The sequence below is a fragment of the Mya arenaria genome, chromosome 16 (assembly GCF_026914265.1).
Source record: "Mya arenaria isolate MELC-2E11 chromosome 16, ASM2691426v1".
In the NCBI taxonomy this organism is placed as follows: Eukaryota; Metazoa; Mollusca; class Bivalvia; order Myida; family Myidae; genus Mya; species Mya arenaria.
This window is the reverse complement of record NC_069137.1, coordinates 42,922,314-42,944,508: the sequence shown is the minus strand read 5'-3', so window position 1 is coordinate 42,944,508 and position 22,195 is coordinate 42,922,314. Positions and strand designations below refer to the sequence as shown.

The 22,195-nt window shown below is 33.0% G+C and overlaps 1 protein-coding gene across 1 annotated transcript; it reads left to right on the top strand.

The window, feature by feature from the left end:
* The first annotated feature begins 1,004 nt into the window (after positions 1–1,004).
* LOC128222227 (thioredoxin-like protein 1) lies at positions 1,005–21,410 on the top strand. Its single transcript, XM_052931167.1, has 9 exons — positions 1,005–1,165; positions 6,791–6,887; positions 8,029–8,205; positions 10,412–10,534; positions 11,355–11,421; positions 11,807–11,900; positions 13,397–13,475; positions 15,003–15,107; positions 17,894–21,410. Exons 1-9 carry the CDS (start codon positions 1,065–1,067, stop codon positions 17,921–17,923), a joined length of 873 nt encoding a protein of 290 aa, XP_052787127.1. The 5' UTR covers positions 1,005–1,064; the 3' UTR covers positions 17,924–21,410.
* The last annotated feature ends 785 nt before the right edge of the window (positions 21,411–22,195 follow it).

Sequence of the window (22,195 nt, the reverse complement as noted above, 5' to 3'; positions counted from 1 at the left end):
TTGTTCTAACCCATTACCCCGTCGTTTTACTAGGTATGTTCAAAGTATCTGAATATGGTCAATAAATGCCATAACTAGACATAACATAAACAATAAAACTATCTTAATTTAATCTTTATTTTCTAACAACACAAGAATTTTAAGTTTCCTTAAATAATACAATGGCATTATTATGCACTCGAGTAGAAAATTTCATTAAAAAGTCAATTATACAGTTGTTATGGTATACAACAATTTTATATATAACTAGAGCTATCACTGCACCATTGATTTTTTTTTAACAACACCATGGTATTAACTGCATTAATAATTGAGACAAAAATAAATCAACACTTCAACAAGTGAAAACCCAGCTCATTTATACTAAAATCATTTTAGTAAATGTTTACAAATAATAACAAAATATAGGGCTTTGCAGTTATTTAGCACATATTTTTCTTTCATATTTGTAGCTATTTTATCAATTTTAATGATTTGGATTAAGGTTTTATTTCCTATTCAACCAAACAAATAGTTTGAAAAACAATCAATTGTGTTTTATTTGTAAAAGCAAAATAAAAAAAAGAACAACAAGTGAACAAACTATTTTTACGCTTGACTTAACTCATAAACGTAATGATTTATTGATGTAAAAAATACTAAATTTAATGTCAATATTTTTCTTCTTATTCTATATTGTATGCGTTTCTAAACAACCTTCTTTATGTTTGTTGTATGCAAATGTGTAATCCCTTCTTCGCCTACATGTATGTTGTATGTGTTACATTATTTCTTTGTTGTATGCATTTCATACTGCGCCTGTTGCAACTATTATTGCATAAATAAATCCGATTCCTACAAATTAATTCTGAACGTTTTCCTGCTAAAATGAAATTACTACGCAATCTGGGCTATCTTACGCTTGTTTAGGGTTGTGTTGTGGAGCGCTTCGAATAAACCCACACTCGGCCTTTCATGGAGCCTACCATTTTGTTAGATTTTCTTTCGGTTCATTAAAAGCGGAAGCGGCATTTTTCAACTGTCATCCCAGAAAAGTTGTGAAATTATTAAATTTCACAGATAGAATGGCAAATAACGTCAGAGTAATTGCGACGGATGCTGAATTTGATCCAGAGCTAACGAACGCTGGAAATAAATTGGTTGTTGTGGATTATTATGCGACATGGTGAATACCTACACTTTCTGTGTAAAATCTGGATGTGTTTTCGGATACACCTTTTTATCTGAATTTACTCGATGCTTAGCGTAACGACGATGTATTGATAATCGATGAAATAAAACATTTGTTGTAATGAAAATTACAAATGGTACAGTATATATTGGTTAAGTTACATAATTGATGGAGTTATCAATGTCAATGAGTTTGACTGCGGATACTGACCATTGGCGTTTTCCACGGGGTTGGTGAAATTACAGAAAAACCCTTAAATTTTAATAAGTATTATTATAAGAGTATGCGAGGTGGTTTGTATGCCGGGCTTTAATATAGAAATCTACAATAATGAGCCATCAGGGCTTTTTTTATTATTTTGACCTTTCATGTGTATCAAAAATATCGTCAAAAGACTCGTTGAGGGCCATTTAGGTGGACTAGAGTTTAATACTTCACTTATTCATGATGACTTGCCATAGTGGTAAAGGGTTAAGATAATTTACTTAATTCTGAATCCAGAGCCTCATAGTTTAAGATTAAGGTCTCAATATATTGTTTTCTAATATGATGGGTTTCATGTTAGTCTAACAGTCTGTACGAAAGTCCATCGGACCTCGGCTCCCGCCGGTAATAAATGGCAAGGTCCGGCAATCGCATGTATATTGTAGGCCCGCGTGTCCGGCAATAATTTTAGGGAAAAATCTGTTGTTTATTAATGATGTGTCAAAAGTGTTTCTTGTTAATTTAATTAACTAACCTATGTTTACAACATAAATTCAGGGCTTTCAATTGACCCGGGTTTTGACGCACAGAAATCGTAAATGACACGGAATTGACGTATCATTAATTTCTGCAATGCGTCAGTTTTAACCCGGGATATTTTCAGTGCAAGAGTCGGTATCATTTGAAAGGAGCAGCAAGGCAAGCTCTAAATGTTTGTTTAATCAATTAGAGTCAAAAGCAATTAACTGCCGAAGTGACAAGGGATTATCAATCTGGAATCTGACCGTTACCAACTCAAACTAATGACGTAATTATAAACTCCGCCCATTATGCAAATTACCAGATATCTTCGGCTTTTTCGCTAAGTACGATGGTTTGAAAAACAACAATGCTAAAATATATCTTGTCTTACATGAAATTAATGAAATTTTTATTCGTTCTTATTGTGTAATAGAAAGGAATAAAGATTTTTCTATACCAAGTATAGATAATCATTACCTTGCAATGCCATCTTATAACAGATAATAACTATTATTTATGAAGAACGACCAAGAATTTAGAAATAAAACGGACAATGACTCTTAAAAAATCTGATTTTGACTCTTGAAAATCAGACCTCATTCATCAGAGGTTTGATAATGATAAATCTAACGGTATGGTACACATAGCATCATCACTCTGGTTTTATTTTACGAGAATGACTAAAATGTACATAAAATTTTCAGACCTGCAAAAACTGGTCCGGTCCTGCAATGCAGACAAGTATTGCAGGACCTCGTGTCCTGCAATGTGATAATGACTTTCGTACAGACTGGTCTAAAATAATAGAGGTGTTATACGGGATTCTTCCAATCCCTAACGTCTAAATGGGAATGTGCAAAAAACGGGGGTGTTTTAAAAATATTGAAATTGTTTTAAGTGAAGTATTTTATAGTTGAAATTGATCATAAAGAGTTATATTCATATTTTACCATGTAAGTGAAATGTTATTTTGCACTAAACAAGCATTTAATGCATTAAAACAAGTTATTTACCTTTCCAATAAAACGAAAGTTGACTGACACAGACAGCAATTATGCGAAGGGGAACGACTCGATACAATCGTAATAACTCGGCCTCCTCCGACAAAAGTTCGAGATAGACCTCTTTATACAATCGAAACAACTCGGCCATGGCCGAAATGTTCCGAGCGATTTAAAACTGTGCCCTGAAGCCTTGCAGGTGCCCTTCATGTATATATCGTTATTTTTTGACAGAAAGAAATGAAGAAAAGCCGTCAAACTCATAATTATAAGTTGGATATTTATTTTTTGTGTACGGAACTATTATAAAATAACATTATCTGGTAATATTTCTTGTTTTTATGATATTTTATAGACGCTATATGCTTTAACCCGGAATCCTGATCGGAACAACTACCCACTTTCGATATTAAACAATTTGTACGTGAAGGATTTGCCATATCGAAAATCTAAAAAAAATCTGTCAACGTACAATTATTTGGACTAGGTTTCATGTATGAGGGGGAGAGGGGTACATGTTCTTACAAACTTCCAACTCGACGAAAAAATGCTCTAATGAAAAACCGCGAACTTTTTCTTTATTTATACCCCAAAAAAGAACAGCCAATCAAATTAAAGTTCAAAAGCAATGACCCTTAAACAACAATCATACTGCAGAAACTAAAAACAAAAAGTGAAAGTAAATTGCGCAGTAAATAATTAAATATTTTAAAGTTAAAATAATGCTTTTGTGCGTTCCATACATGCCCGTTCTTTAAACTGCAATACACAACTCTCACTCCTGCACAGTCTGTGATAAAGCATTGTCCATAATCCACTGTGATTTATTTGACAAACATGAGTATTTCTCCAGTTGTCATTCTGTTACCTGGCCATAAATTCTATAATACACATGTCAGACACCAAGAAAGTTTTGAAAATGTGTCTGACATTTGGACTGACAGATTCCTAGTCTAAAATAATAGACATGTTATAGGGGATTCTTCCAATCCCTAACGTCTAAACGGGTTTGTACAAAAAACAGGGGTGTTTTGAAAAATATTGAAATTGTATTAACTGAAGTTATTTATGGTTTTAAGGTTTATATTCATATTTTACCATGTAAGTGAGAAGTTATTTTGCACAAAACAAGCATTTAATGCATTAAAACACATTATTTACCTTTTCAATAAAACGAAAGTTGACTGACACACACAACAATTATGCCAAGCGGAACAACTCGACCCAATCGTAATAACTCAGCCACCTCCAACAAGCTTCGAGATAGACCTCATAAATACAAACGTAACAACTCAGCCATGGCCGAAATGTACCGATTGTTTTTAAAACTGTGCCCTGAAGCCTTGCAGGTGCCCTTCATGTATATATCGATATGATTTGACAGCAAGAAATGAAAAAAAAGCATGTCAAACTCATAATTATTTGTAGGATATGACATTTTTATGTATGGAACTGATATAAAATAATGTAATCTGGTAATATTTCTTGTTTTTAGGATATTTTTTAGATGCTAAATGCTTTAACCCGGAATACCAATCGGAATAACTACCCACTTTTGATACTAAACAATTTGTACGTGAAGGATTTGAGCCATAATATGGAGTCCGGGAATTTGCGTTACATCACAAACACTGTGGTGTCCTCTTTTTTAATATTTGCGTTTGTCAAATTTTATGCTGTATTAGGATAGAACAATATCTAAAGCAATTATATTTGAAATGGCATAACACTTCTAGCTTTAAATACAAAGTAATGTGGATTTTAAGTTTTATTGTTAGTAACACTGGACACCATATTACAAAGCATTCTTATGAAGTCCAGTTGATTGTTTTCACTTATTTAGACCACTTACATCAATCAATAGCTTTATTTGAATTGCTTTAAATACAGAATCATGTATTTAGTTAAATATTTAGCAGTTTGTTACCTAGTTGAAGATTGATGTAACAAGACACAAAGTGAGATGTAACTGGACACAATTTGTGTAACAGGACACCAAACATCAAACATCAGTCAAACGTGTGTATTGCGGTGTCTTGGTTACACACAAATATCCACACTGGTGTCTTTGTTATGCACAAACAAAGTTGGAGTAATCACAATGCATCTCATCTATTTTATTATAAATTGTTTTCCATTCAAAAGTATATATAGATTCACTTATGCAAACACATTATTTTTGCGTATACATCATCTATATCGCCGTAGACAGTTGTCATATGCAATGGACGTAATACGGGACACGACTTTCTTCAGTCAATACTAAATAAAAGGTTATTTCTGTTGAATTAAATAATTGTAAAGGGTTTCCATACATCACTGATCACTTTGCTAAATAAAAGGACGTATTATGATATATTCTTGGCGACCAGTGAATGCCGCGATTTGTTGCCGACGTAATTTTTTTTTGAAGTCTTACCTCGTTCATACTTGAGGTTGCCATGCTCGTCTTGTACCGTAAAAAGGCAACGAAAATACCGAAAATTGGTGAAACAGTTATGGATGTCGTAAACAGAACTGATAATACCGCGTTTCCGAGGTGTTGCACTAAGTATTTGTTACTAATATAAAAATAATGCGACGTAACAAAAAAGACACAACTTTCGCACCCGATAGTTGACTTCCCTGTCATTATAATCCGACGTTTTCCAGAACCACCAGTTTACGACATTATCAAAGTTCACGATCGATCACGTTGTTATCATGCTGCGCGAAGATGCATCGATGTCAAGGTCATGAGTTATAATGCTTTTTTCTGTGACGTAACAAGGTGGACACATTTGGTTACGTCGCATTACATGGTTTTATTTTGGAAAATAATAGTATTACCGCTGCTGAAATAAAACTGAAATTAGTAAATACAAATAAAATGTCCACGTTTTTATTTCACACAAATAAGCCTACAAGGATTACATAAAAAGAAATCACATTTAGTTTGTATTTTGAACAACCCCTCCTGAAAATGTCCGCACAGGACACCTGGAAAATGGATGATAAATGTATGATTTAAATGAAGTAACAGTTGCTTGAAAGGTCAACATCATATCAATAAAGACAGTTATTTGTCTTGAAAATTTTCTTTAATTTTACAAATCTGTATATCACATGTATTTCTTCAGATACATACGATTAAACTGAAATTTCTGTGATGTAACGCAAAATCCCGGACTCCATATTATGGCTCATTTGCCATATCAAAAATCGTAAAAAAAACTATAAACGTACAATTATTTGGACTAACAGCTTCCAATAGTTTGTTGGTCTGAAAAAAAATTGCCAGTCCAACAATTTTGTTTAAAAATTTGATTTGTCAAGGCCTTTGTTGCTAATTTTTATATTGACAAGGAAAAAAGAATTAAGATATATTAACCAGTTATTTTGCCAGGTTTTCTGATCATACCTGTGACGATTTCCAAATGGAATAACATGTTCTAAAGGATAGGATTTTTGTTTGGAACATTTGGAACTCAACATCATAATCATTAAAACACTATGTTCATAGAATGACAAAAGTTTAGTTCATTTATACTTTCGAAAGTTTTCAGTTGTTATCATCAACAATATGGCTGAAAGCAAAAACAACACATAATAATTTCAAACATACACATTACGTAGCATAGTTAAGAAGTACAAGTTATTAATGAATTAAACTACAATTAGGTGTTGTCAAAAACTGTTTGTACTAACAATAATTGGAACAATTATTGTTAGTCAAACTGGAACCATTTTCCAGCACAAGATTCTCAGCGATAATCTCTCCCAAACATCAGAGGTGAGAATCTTCCGTGAGAATTTTACATAATCTATCAGTTTCTACATGTTGTATCTATAAGGCCATGATTTTTGTTGGTCGTTTTTCAGTAAATAAAATTGAAATCCCACTACATTTCAGGTGTGGACCATGTAACCGGATAGCTCCTTTGTTCGTTCAGCTCAGTGCAAAGTACCCTAAGGCAGTGTTCCTAAAGGTTGACGTCGACCAATGTCAGGTAAGTTGTCATGGCGGAAGGCAGTGTTCCTAAAGGTTGACTTCCACCAATGTCAGATAAGTTGACATGTCTGAAGGCAGGGTTCCTAAAGGTTGACGTCAACCAATGTCGGGTAAGTTGACATGTCTGAAGGCAGTGTTCCTAAAGGTTGACGTCGACCAATGTCAGGTAAGTTGTCATGGCGGAAGGCAGTGTTCCTAAAGGTTGACTTCCACCAATGTCAGGTAAGTTGACATGTCTGAAGGCAGGGTTCCTAAAGGTTAACGTCGACCAATGTCAGGTAAGTTGTCATGTTGGAAGGCATTGTTCCTAAAGGTTGATGTCGACCAATGTCAGGGTAGTTGACATGTCGGTAGGCAGTGTTCCTAAAGGTTGACGTCGACCAATGTCAGGTAAGTTGTCATGTCAGAAGGTGTGTTCTTAAAGGTTGAAGTCGACCAATGTCAGGTAGGTTGACATGTCTGTGGGCAGGGTTCTTAAATGTTGACGTCTACCAATGTCAGATAAGTTGACATACATGTCTGAAGACTGTTTTCCTAAAGGTTGACGTTGACCAATGTCAGGTAAGTTGTCATGACAATGTGCCTAAAAAATGACTTTGACCAATATCTTGTAAGTTGACATGTCTTTGGGCACAATTGGAACTGTGAGGCCTTTTACCTTCGAAAACAACATCAGATATTTATGGACGGTCTGAAATGTCAGAATTTTTTACATATAACTATGTTGCAAGTAGATTGCATAGTAATGTCAGTTAAGCGGTTAAACTTGATGACTTATCTCTTGGGAATGTTTGCATTATAAACTTCACATGCAGTCAATTTAAACTAAGATGTATATGCAAAAATCTCGTTAAAACACTACAAATAATTAATACTATTATTAAAGTTTTACAAACTTCTTCTAATCATGTTCTGGCATTCATCTGAGGTTTTTTTTCCATAGAAAAATGGCCGAGGCTTTCCGAATGATCGGAAATTTGGTTTAAACAAAACGAACAAACATGGAATTTCATTTTTTGGGGTACAAATAGGCTCAAGATGATCCTGCATTAACAATCTTTTCTATTATATATATATGAGAAGATTTCCATAAGCAACTTTGGTTAACAAAAGTAATGAATATCAAATTAAATTCTTAGGGGACAGCCCAGGCACAAGGTGTTTCAGCCATGCCCACGTTCATATTCTACAAGAACAAAGTGAAGATTGATTCCCAGCGCGGAGCAGACCCAAACAGCCTTGAGGAGAAGATTAAAAAGTGGTACGGCGGGGAAGGGGAAGAGGATGGGGGAGACGAAGTCATGGTGAAGGGCCATGTGAGTATCAAGAGACATTATATTGCCCCCCTTCACAGAAGAGGGGGTATATTGCTTTACATATGTCGGTTGGTAGGTCTCTCGGCCCATTGGTAGACTAAAGCTTGTCCGAGTGATAAATCTTCAATTCCTGGACCAATAGTCAGCAAACTTGACATAAATGTTGGGCCTGACCAGTTGATGACCCCTAAATTTTATTGATTAAACATCTCTTGTATAGATATATATCAGAAAGCATATCATGTTAACCATATGAAGTGATAAATTATTTCCGGCATTATTATTATGTTATTTGATGAACCTTTTCCAGTTTATTTATATTTCTATATTTAGTTTTTTGCGCCTTACTCAGTGAACAAAATTAGACTTTTGGACCCGATGAACAAGCCAAAATTGTTATACAATTGCTTGACATCAAACTTTTGAACAAGCCCTGCTATATAAAATTCAGAATTTGAGCAAGCCCATAAGACATTTTACCAGTGCAGGGCATGTGGGCTTGTGTTAAGTCGGACAACTGCTTACTTACAAGTATTTCCAACTATATTTTAATAAGCTTGTATTGTGCCCAGGCCCTTTAGAAAGCTATTTTTAGACAGCACGCGTGTATGTATAAAAAATTATCACATGGGACATTGCTGAAAAACTAATGATGTGTTTTGATATATATAGATCTATAGGTAGTTTTATAATGAGAAAGACAAAGACATGTGAATTTATATGAGCTGAAATCAATGAAGTATTTTGATAGCCTTGGTGGAGCTGTTGGCATTATTGTGCTAACACCTCAACCGTTAAGACTAAGAAGAGGCATTCTAATAGCTTTTAATTCATAAAGATCTTTAATATTCATGTTATGCTTTGCTAAAACTTTTAAAAAGTGTTGCTGTATATTTTATTAATCCTCCGCCACGGAGGAATGCACTTCATCTGTCTGTCAGTCTGTCCGTCTGTCCGGCTGTAACAGTTCGTGTCCGGGAACTTACTTATGCATTGATGGATTACCATATTACTTCGTACAAATGTTGTCCTCATTGAGACGATGTGCAGTGACCTTGACCCGGGTCCATACCTCAAAGGTCAAGGTCACACGAGACTGCCTTCAGACTGCCTTGTTGTGTATAGGACTCGAGGATGTATAGGACACAGGCAAACAAATCGGGATTTTTAATAAGGCTTTATGAAAGAACATTATTATCATCATTGGAGAATTGTGGTAAAGTAATCTTCTGGCCCCAATTTCTCAAAACTTCTTAAGCTTAACAGGCTTAAGTAGCTTATTTCAATTAGCCGAAATACATACTTAAATTGAATTTTGATAAATGAAAATTGTGTATTGTGATTATCATAAAGATAATTTCTATCTAAAGTGAAAAAAACTCTTAAAGAAGTAAATATTACGCAATTACCTGAAAACCAAAAATAATGAGATTAGCTTAATCCTGTTATAAGGGACTTAAGAAGTTTGGAGAAATTGGGGCCTGTATAAAGCTTTAAGGGACTAGACATAAGATGGTTCCTAAATCGGCATATACAGTATTTCCTCAAAACAAGCCTATGATTTCCAATACAAACTAGTATGAGGCCTAGTACATCATTTTACATGATGAAATATTTTTTTGTCGCTGTCTCATCTTAGTATACCTGTTAAAAAATAATGTATAAGGGTTTCCCAGTTTATAGTGTGTATATTTAGCATGTGAAAGTCAAACGATTAATACAGATATATAAACTGATGTTATTTTTCTGATGTTATTTTTATATTTACTAGGATTAACATGGTAGACAACCCAGTAAACATTGAATTAGAAGAATACACTAAACACTGAGAAATATTCATGCGTCGTTAACCATGTAATACAGCCAAAAGTAAGGTTTAATAGGTTGTACACAACAATATCAATTTTATTTCTTTGACATTTTTATTTATATTTTCTGGCAATGGTATCATCTGGTGTCTAAACCCTCAAGGTTTGAAACACACACTTAAAAAAACAAAGTAAAAGTGTGGACAACTGTCAATATTTGAATTTTGAGAACACAGTCAATGCCAGATTTAACCTATTGAGCTTTGGTAGACAGACATGATCTTAAAAGATATTTGATTTGTTATCTCAAATATTAGACATATCATTGCAGTACCGGGTACTCCAGTCTTTTTTTTTGTCTTTTTTTATTCCCATTAACAAATTTAATCTATTTGCAGATGGACCTGAGCACTTTTATAAACAAGTCTGGATGTGAGTGCCTTAATGAAGCTGATGATCATCCACTGGCCCATTGTCTTAGCAGCAAGGGAGGCTACCTAGAGTCTGACTGTGATGAACAGGTGAGTTACTCCCCTTAGTTCAGGGTTTGCAATTTTGTTTCTAAGCTGACAATCATCCACTTCCTCACTGTCTTAGCAGCAAGGGAGGCTACCTATAGTCTGATGAGAGTTACTCTCCTTAGTTTAGGGATTGCCATTTGTTTAAGAAGCTGGTGATCATCCATTGGCAAACTGTCTTACAAGCTACCAGAATCTGACTTGTAAATAGATGAGTTGCTCTCATTAGTGTTGTTTGCCATTTGCTTTGTTAAACTGATAACCATCTACCGTAAGCTGACAACAATATTATGGCCCACTCTATTACCAGCAAGGGGGCTACCTAGAGTGGAACTGATACTGACAAGGTTAGCTACCCTAGTGTATGGTTTGTCATTTGCTTTGTTTTGCTTTGACCAACCACCGTCTTAGGCCAAAAAACAAAAAAACCTGTGTTTCCAGTAACCCAACTGACCTTATTTTTTCCTCACCAACCTTGTTAGGCCTTTTTTTTAGGCATAAAGGAAAAAGTTCTAAAATTATATCATAAAAACATTATCGTTATTTTCCTTGTATAGGTGTCTCTGTTGACAAAAAGTCTTAAGTAATTATACAGATCACAAAGGAGTGTTTTTTTCCGGATTGCAAAGAATAAAGACTCATTCCTGATCTGTATTTCCAAAAGGCTTTGTCAACAGGAAAACAAAATGGCGGCGGCCATACTGCCAATATCTAATCAGTAAGATACTTAAGGAAATCACTTAAGAAACCTGCCCTGATGTAGCACAATGTGCTTGTACTAAATGTTAAAAGGCTTTTGAAGTTTTGTCACTGTGTTTTTCAGCTCCTTATCAGCATAGAGTTTAGTCAGCCTGTAAAGCTTCACTCATTAAAACTGTATGGTCCAGAGGGTAAGTTTGGCTAGAGACTTGTGATACAAAATATGAGTCAAATGTACAGTCGAACCCCCTTGGCTGGAACTTGCCTGGCTCAATTACTTCTTGGCTCAAACTGAATGTAAAAGACCGATTTCTTTATACTGATGGTAAGCATTTCTGCTTGTCTTGAGTTTTCTGAGGCTCAAGTTATTTTTGCTGGTCCCTGGGAGATCGAGCCTAAGGGGTTCGACTGTACTAGCAAAAAGTAAACAGTTGATTTTGTGTTGTTTTTCTACTTACTTAACATTTTACAATTTTATGTAGAAGGGCAAACTTCCTAAAATTTGTTCCAATTTTCAAAAATTATGTAATGGAACATGTCTTTATTTAACTATTTGTTTAAATGTTTTTTTTCCAGACAAAGGACCCAAGACTGTGAAGGTGTTTCAGAACCAGCCTCGGTCTCTGGACTTTGACTCAGCAGATAGCATGGAGCCAACACAGACCCTTGAGTAAGTATAAAAATTATAAAAATATACTTATACCATGTTTATCCTAAAATGTTACAGCCACGGTTTTTACAATGTAGACAACAAGGAACCAACACGGACTTAGAAGTTCGTATTACTGGTATACAATATTCATCCTTAAAGAAACTCGTGTCATTATAGATGCACAGGTTTTTGTCAGTTTCAGGGAATAAAGCACAGCTGCCCTTTTACTGCACAAAGCTTCTCAAAAGTTGCCGCTCTTGGCAAAAGCTGTGCTCTTTTAAAGCTGCGTTTTTTCAATAAATGTTGAAAGTATTTCGCAAAAGCTGTGGGGGTTTTTCCCCAATACTGCATTTTAGTAAAAAGCAAATGCTGTATGCTTCATCAGCACTTTAATGAAGTTTTAAGCACAGCTTTTGCGAAGCTTTGATGATGGTTACTTGTCTAAAATTTTGAGAAAATGTAGCTCTGTAAATTCATTTTGATATAAAACCCTTGACCCAATTGTATAACCGTAGGTTACACAATAGTATATACTTAAAGTTATAACATGCAAGCTTTCAAGCAGTCTGAATGTAAATAAGGGCTTATTTTAGAACTTTTCTAAAAAATGAGGACAGGTCTGGTATTCAATACTGGTCTTAATTTGATATCAGAATGATGTAGCTAATAGGATTACTTGTTATTAATAACTGACCAATAGAGTGATTGGAGTCAATGATGTATGACCATAAGATTTACTTAAGTTGAATATTGAATACCATGCCTGTTCCAGGATACCCTGATATCTGTCAAAGGCAAAAAGCTTATGGATTGTACACCCATATATCCGAGTTAGCCCACACTTTGTAAATATCTCATCAGTTTCATGAGGTGTTAGTTGGAAGGCTCTGTTCTGTAGGAGAATTTGAAGATAAGATTAATGAAATAATTTTAAATAATAATTTTTAAGCATTCTGGACACTGACATTGGGTGAAATTACAATAAACTGTAACCTGTAGACCTAATTTATTTGGATACTTTGCTAGAGGCCTGCATTTATAATTATATTGGATACAATTGCAAGAAAAAAGACAATTGTCAAAAACTGTCATAAATTGATATTATTGTGTACACCTCTTGGAATCTTACTTAATGATGTATTATCACATTGCTTATCACACATGCATTTGCCAAACCTTTTGCATATTTTTCTAATTCAAAATTTACTGGATTTTTTTACGACGTAAAGAGCAGTAAATTTCAAAAACGGGTCAGTATCTGTACCAATCACATGACTTTCACAAGCTAAATTACACACTATAAACTTGGAACCAATATGTGCTTTTTTTTAAACGGGTAAATTAGCTGACACAGCGACAAAATATTTTCTTTATCATATAAACTGATGTATTATCGCCTAATACTAGCTCATATTGACAATTTTAGCCTTATTTTGAGGAAATACTGTATTTGCCATTCTTGTTACCATTGGTGTCCAGTCCCTTTAATATGTCCTGTTTTTTGTTTTTTTTAGGCTGACAACTGAGGATATAAAAGAGGGAAATTTGGCCACTCTGAGATATGTCAAGTTCCAAAATGTCACAAGTGTTACGGTAAGTTTCTCTCCGATGATAACTAATTGTTGTTGTCATATGACAAGATTGACCAAACATTGAAATGTTAAACTAACAAAAAGCTATTAGAACATTTTTTTAAGAAAAACAATTACAGGGATAATGTTGAGTATGTTTGGCCAAACATTGAAATGTTTAAACTACACAAAAGGCTACAATTATATTTTATTTTATTTTTAAATTACTGGAAAAAGTTTTCTATGATTGACCAAACATTGAAAAGCTACAATAATATTTTTTTTAGAAAAATAAAAAATAACTTGGTTTAGGATGAAATTAGATAGCTTTTCAAAAAGAGTATTCAATGAGTTTTCTTTTACTGCAAGAGAATATGCATGTAAATGTTTGTCTTTTTTTCAGTAAAATATTTTCAGGTATTGTGGTTATCTTTTTGTCGGAGTTTTTCATCACCATTGGTGTCAGTGACAGTGTTGCATTCAAAAACTTACCTAGGCCATAACAGTACTTCAAATATGTGACTAAAATGCTTTTATGCATGATTTTATATTAAATTGTGTGTTTTATTGACATTTTTTTTACTTCAAATATTAAATTCTGTTAAGACAGACACATTAAAAGTATTTCAAGTGAAAGATATTCAACTGGAACTTGGGCCTTAAAAAAATTCATTTGGTTCGGTTACCCGACCCTACCTACGGAATAGGCGCCGACCCTATCGGGTTTTTTAGTCAGTTTGAAAAAAAAAATGGGGAACAATTTTTTTTTTTTAATTGCTTTTCAATATGTAGTTTAAAGTAGTTTAAAACCATAAATGCTTTCTCAGAAGATAACTTTAACCACATTCCGCTATGATGAAAATGACAGTCTTATATAAACCAAATAATAAAAAAAAAAGCCTACCTACCCTACCTAATTTTGAAAAGGATGTAACCCTAACCAAACATTTTTTTTTTATGCCATGGTACACATGTTACTAGCAACCGTTGCATAACTCTTGCTTTAACCATTGTTGGTTAATGCCTTTTTGTCACAGAAAATACAAACAGAGACATGTTAGGGTTCATGTGGTGATGTTTTTGTAGGTTACTAATGAAGCGGTGCAGATACATTTATTTATTACATTTTTTTCTGCATCACACTTTCATTTTCGATCAATAATTTATGAATGACATGAAGATTATCAGAACTTATCCCTCCCAATTTTTGGGTCAGTAGGTCAACAGCATGTTAGTCTTTAAAAATACTAGGAAAACATTTTCTAATCAATAGCTTCTGAAAGACTGATCTTGGGGTTTAGTAGGTCAAAAATTTTGGCTTTTTTGGCCATTACAAGAAAAAGAATTGAGTATTTAATAACTTGAACAGTTTTATATTTGATAGAGTGTAATGTAAAATGATATTTCAGTATTAAATAACGAACAGTTTTATATTTGAAAAACATTTCTTTGATAGAATGTAATGTAAAATGATATTTCATTATTAAAACTATTTTTGGCATGAGTATTTTCACATCACCATTGGTTCACCATGGATTGACTGTTTCAGCTATTTGTCAGAGACAACCAAGGAGGTGGTGAAGTGACACAGTTGGATCACCTTGGCTTTATTGGCTCGCCAGTTAATGCAACCAATATGAGCGAGTTCAAGCGGGTAAGGATGACTATATTTAGATTCTGATTGTACTATAAGCTTTTTCCTGGGTAGAAATTGATTCTTGTATTCTTTTCAAAGCTGCACTCTCACAGATTGAACGTTTTGACAACTTTTTTATTTTTTGTCTTGGAACGGGCCAATTTTTGAGAAATCTGTGGAAACCAGTTAAATAAGACTGCTGACAAAAAATAAGATCGCAGATATTTGTATTTAAGTTAAAAAATGATGTTTTATGCATTTTTCTTAGGGAAACGTTAGAATATACACAAAAATTTGCTCTTTCCAAGACAAAAAATAAGAAAAGTTGTCAAAAGGTTCAATCTGTGAGAGTGCAGCTTTCAAGAGGTACTTTAAGTCACAGTACACAAATAAAAATGTAAGTTCCATTGTTCACAACACCATGATTCTCTTAAAAAACAGACAGGATTGGCATTCATTCTGAAACTCTTTGTTTATGGTAGCAATAGTTTTGTAGTACTTACTGTTTTGGCTATCCAGTGAAACCTACTCAATCACTTAAACATCATTTCATGAACTTGCACAATCACTAAAATATTTCAGAAACTTACACAGTCAATAGATGTTGTTGTTTTTTTCAGATATAATCACTATCACTAAAACATTATTTCAGAAACTTACACTTTCACAAAAAGAACTATTTCAGAAACTTACCCTTTCACAAAAAGAACTATTTCAGAAACTTACACTTTCACAAAAAAAATATCTAGAAACTTATACTATCACTAAAACATCTTTTCAGAAACTTACACTATTTCAGAAACTTACACTTTCACCAAAAAAAATATTTCAGAAACTTATATTATCACTGTGACTTAAACATCATTTCAGAAACTTCACCGTCACTAAAACATAATTTCAGAAACTTCACCATCACTAAAACATCATTTCAGGAACTTACACAGTCAAAAGAACTTTATTTCATAAACTTACACTATCACAAAAGTATTATTTTTGAATCTTAAAATATCTCTAAACTATCGTTTCAGAAACTTACGCTTTCACTAAAACAACATTTCTGAAACTTACACTTTCACTAAAACATCATTTCAAAAACTTACACTTTCACTCAAACATCATTTCAGATACTTACACTTTCACTAAAACATCATTTCAGAAACTTACACTTTCACTAAAACGTCATTTCAGAAACTTTACCAGCACTAAAACATCATTTCAGAAACTTACACTTTCACTTAAACATCATTTCAGAAACTTACACTTTCACTAAAACACCATTTCAGAAACTTACACTTTCACTAAAACGTCATTTCAGAAACTTCACCATCACTAAAACATCATTTCAGAAACTTACACTTTCACTAAAACATCATTTCAGAAACTTCACCATCACTAAAACATCATTTCAGAAATTTACACTTTCACTAAAATGTCATTTCAGAAACTTCACCATCGCTAAAACGTCATTTCAGAAACTTACGTTTTCACTAAAACATCATTTCAGAAACTTACACTTTCACTAAAACATCATTTCAGAAACTTACACTTTCACTCAAACATCATTTCAGATACTTACACTTTTACTAAAACATCATTTCAGAAACTTACACTTTCACTAAAATGTCATTTCAGAAACTTCACCATCACTAAAACATCATTTCAGAAACTTACACTTTCACTAAAACATCATTTCAGAAACTTACACTTTCACTTAAACGTCATTTCAGAAACTTCACCATCGCTAAAACGTCATTTCAGAAACTTACACTTTCACTAAAACATCATTTCAGAAACTTACACTTTCACTAAAACATCATTTCAGAAACTTACACTTTCACTCAAACATCATTTCAGATACTTACACTTTTACTAAAACATCATTTCAGAAACTTACACTTTCACTAAAATGTCATTTCAGAAACTTCACCATCACTAAAACATCATTTCAGAAACTTACACTTTCACTAAAACATCATTTCAGAAACTTACACTTTCACTTAAACGTCATTTCAGAAACTTCACCATCGCTAAAACATCATTTCAGAAACTTACACTTTCACTTAAACATCATTTCAGAAACTTACACTTTCACTAAAACATCATTTCAGAAACTTACACTTTCACTAAAATGTCATTTCAGAAACTTCACCATCACTAAAACATCATTTCAGAAACTTACACTTTCACTAAAACATCATTTCAGAAACTTACACTTTCACTAAAACATCATTTCAGAAACTTACAATTTCACTAAAACGTCATTTCAGAAACTTTACCATCACTAAAACATCATTTCAGAAACTTTCGCTTTCACTAAAACATCATTTCAGAAACTTACACTTTCACTAAAACGTCATTTTAGAAACTTCACCATCACTAAAACGTCATTTCAGAAACTTACACTTTCACTAAAACATCATTTCAGAAACTTACACTTTCACTAAAACATCATTTCAGAAACTTACGCCTTCAGTACTACACCATTTCAGAACCTTCTCTTTAAAATTAGCAATCAATACCCTACTAACTGGTTGATACACTACATGGGGTGACCAGGCACCTGAATTTCACATCATGATTAATGGGGCTATCAGACAATGAGCTCATTTGTGGGTCGTATTCCTTGAAAACTGTTCTGTATAATCAACGTAATTGTAAAATGCAGGTAAGGTTGTCTTGCAAATGAAAAAAAAAATATAACAGTTAAAAATAAGAGGGAATCTGTAACATCTATTGAACAATGTAACACCGTTTCAGAAACATACACAAACACTGATGAATGTTTATGAATATTTATTTTTCAGGTTGCAGGCAAGAAAGGAGAAAGTCACTGAAAGCAGTTAAAAGATGAATTAAAAACTTTGTGTGTTTAAGAAGAATTTCTTATTGTTATTGTTGCTATGGGGATTGGTTTGCAGATTTTCTTTTTCCAATGTTGTTGGAATGGAATTATTTTAATTACTATTATGAAAACACACCAATCAGCAGCTTGCAGATACTCATTTGAATATTTATTTTGTGAATGCAAGCCTAAAATTATTCAAATTTTTTAATAGCGTTGCTAATGCTTTTCGGCAAAAGAGAGCAATTCCTTTCACATCTTTTCAACTATACCGGTATAACTAATATTGCTTTAATTTAATTTGTCACGATGTTTTATAATTGAAACAATTATTTTTAGATCAGGCCTCATAAAATGTGAGTGAGTCTCTTTTAAATTAAGATTTTCCCGAACATCTATCATGTATTATCTGCTTAATTATATTAAATATTCTAATAAAAATTATTTATTGAAATACTGTGGCACAGTATAAACATTTGTGAAGAGGAAGCTGTTATAATTGACAGTATAACCACAAAATATTGTAAGCTCAACAGTTTTAGATAAAGATTGAGTTTTCAGGACAATAAATTGATTTAACTGTTTCTTGTCAATTCAAACTAGCTGTGTCTCAGGGGACCATTAGGTTAACAGTTTTGTTTTGGCTTAAATAATATTGCTGCTCTGAATTTCCAATATGAAAAGGGTAAAGTGATACTCTTATTGAAAATCAATACATACACATGCATAACAAACATAGATTTTGAGTGATAAACCTTAAATTGCTTACTAAATAATGCATGTATGGAAAATATTAAATACTGATAAAAGGATTGTTACTGTGTATTTAATAGCTGAAAACGCAAAAATATTAAATGATTGGTGAATGATAAAATATTAACTGTGATCTTCTATAGTCTCATAAGGTAGAAATGCCATGTTTTCTGCACTTTTTTTTCAAATTTAAGCTGTTATCCTTCATATGAGCCATTGTTTTCGACATTTATATATATCCTTTTTATTATATCTAAACAATTGTATTTGTGGTAAAACTTATTTGGAATTAATAGAGCATCTTTATATTAAGAGGGTCCCAAAACGTTTTTAAATTCATTTTGAGCAACATATGTATAGAAACATATATATACACAAATGGCATTACTAAACAAGGCTGTCATGACAATACCGTGATAAAAGTACTTATTTTCTGTGCTATGAGGGGGGCATTGTATCTGTATAAAACTGTGTTATTTATTAACTAAACTGTTGTTTGTGAATGTGTTGATAATATCGATCAATTTATGTTCAATGTTTTATTAAAGGTGCACTCACAGGTTGACCGATTTGACCACTTTTTCATATTTTGTCTCAGAATCAGTTAATTTTGGCATCCGTGTTTTGAAATCACTCATATAGAAAAACTCACACTATAACAGATTTCTATTGTTTGGAAAACTGCCAAATTTTTCATGTTTCTTAAAGCAATAGTAAAGCTGTTAGCCATAAAACATCAATCGAGTGTAAATATTAAACACTGCCATCTGATCGGTAGTTTTAAATCATGGTTTTCGATCATTAAGGCTAAATTTGGCTCATTTTCAGACGAAAAAAGTAATAAGTTGTCAAAACGGTCAATCTCTGAGAGTGCAGCTTTAAGGTGTTCAATGTGAAATCATATGAACTTTGGTTGCTTGGATTTAATGCCTAGTAACACATATAATTATCATTTGAACAAATAATGGTTTGTTGATTACTAATAAATGAAAACACATTGGCAATAATTACAGAAAACTGTTCCATCCAATCTTCACAAAAAAAGATTCACAAAAAACTGACAATTCTGAATATTCACAAAAATAACTGACAACACTGAAGATTCACACAAATAACTGACAGCACTGAAGATTCATACAAATAACTGACAGCACTGAAGATTCATACAAATAACTGACAGCACTAAAGATTCTTACAAATAACTGACAGCACTAAAGATTCATACAAATAACTGACAGCACAGAACATTCATACAAATAACTGACAGCACTGAACATTCATACAAATAACTGACAGCACTGAACATTCATACAAATAACTGACAGCACTGAAGAGTCATACAAATAACTGACAGCACTGAAGAGTCATACAAATAACTGACAGCACTGAAGTTTCATACAAATAACTGACAGCACTGAAGATTCATACAAATAACTGACAGCACTGAAGATTCATACAAATAACTGACAGCACTGAAGATTCATACAAATAACTGACATCACTGAAGATTCATACAAATAACTGACAGCACTGAAGATTCATACAAATAACTGACAGCACTGAAGATTCATACAAATAACTGACAGCACTAAAGATTCATACAAATAACAGACAGCACTGAAGATTTATACAAATAACTGACAGCACTGAAGATTCATACAAATAACTGACAGCACTGAAGATTTATACAAATAACTGACAGCACTGAAGATTCATACAAATAACTGACAGCACTGAAGATTCATACAAATTACTGACAGCACTGAAGATTCATACAAATAACTGACAGCACTGAAGATTTATACAAATAACTGACAGCACTGAAGATTCATACAAATAACTGACAGCACTGAAGATTCATACAAATAACTGACAGCACTGAAGATTCATACAAATAACTGACAGCACTGAAGATTCATACAAATAACTGACAGCATTGAAGTTTCACAAAAATGACAGACAGCATTAAATATTCACAAAATTAACTGACAACAAAGAATATTTAAAAAAGTAGCTGTCAGCGCTGAAGATTCACAAAAGAACTGTCAGCGCTGAAGATACACAATAATAAATGACATCACTGAAATTCACAATAATAACTGACATCACAGAAGATTCACAAAAATAACTGGCATCACAGAAGATTCACAATAATAACTGACATCACAGAAGATTCACAAATATAACTGACATCACAGAAGATTCACAATAATAACTGACATCACAGAATATTCACAATAATAACTGGCATCACAGAAGATTCACAATAATAACTGACATCACAGAATATTCACAAAAATAACTGACATCACAGAATATTCACAAAAATAACTGACATCACAGAATATTCACAATAATAACTGGCATCACAGAAGATTCACAAAAATAACTGACATCACAGAATATTCACAAAAATAACTGACATCACAGAATATTCACAAAAATAACTGACATCACAGAAGATTCACAAAAATAACTGAAAGCAATGAATGTTCACAAAATAACTGATTTAACACAGTGTTTTTGAATTAGCTATCGGTTTAAAAGTAAAACTAAAAGTAGAAGATATTAAACAACTGCAGTATGCTTTTGCATTGTTCATTTAGACGACATAATGTCGATGCCGACATTAAAGCATCTTGTTTTCTTATAATTTATTTATGATCGAATTTTAATTCTGAATGCTCTATGTATTTGCAACATATGAAATAAAAGGATATGATTTATGAAGAAAAGTTTTTATTTTATGAATGTATGCCGAACCATTTCATATGGACACTTTCCTTGCCTGGTTTGTGATCTACTGGAAATATCCCTGGGGCTGTATTCACGAAACTTCTTAGTAAACTATTTCAACCTCATAAAATGTTTTGAATTTTATCAATGAAAAAATATTTTTAATATCTCTTTTTTTTATCAACTTCATTAATATCTCTTTTTTTATCAACTTCATTAATATGCAGGTAATTGTTTAACGGTTCTCTTGTCTATGTTCATCTTTATGGTGTAAAATCATTGTTAGTTTCATCTTAGAAAGAAGGCAATTATCCACATAATTGAACATTTCCTCTAAGATGCTTGATGAATAGGGTTTTAGAAGAGTTTGTGCGATGGCGCGGTGACCATCACCCGTGCATCAGTATTGTCCTTAAAAAGCTTGTCACTGCGATAAAGCCTTCGTTTTTGATTGCCAGGCAAAGGCCGACCACAAAGGCTCATCTTGAGCACTTTGTGCGGAGGTGAGTTAATAATAAATAAATTGTTCGTAATGTTGTTATTTTAGCTCCCACCTCCCTGCGTCTTGGTCTGATATCAAGGTAAAACTTGAGTCGTTGTTCAATCTATTTTCTCACATAGATTTAACAGTATGGATGTTTTCAAACTCATAATTTAAGGGCTCATTCTCTAATAGATTAAATTGATGTAATACTGGTAAATAATTGTAAAGTAATTTCAAGGTCTAGATGCAGCATACAAAAAATAATTTGTAAAATAATTACAGAACTGCTAA

Coding starts and splice junctions, on each gene's coding strand:
- LOC128222227 (XM_052931167.1), top strand. CDS start 1,065: ATGGCAAATAACGTCAGAGTAATTGCGACGGATGCTGAATTTGATCCA. Junction 6,888..8,028: donor TTGACGTCGACCAATGTCAG/GTAAGTTGTCAT, acceptor TTAAATTCTTAG/GGGACAGCCCAGGCACAAGG. Junction 10,535..11,354: donor AGTCTGACTGTGATGAACAG/GTGAGTTACTCC, acceptor TGTGTTTTTCAG/CTCCTTATCAGCATAGAGTT.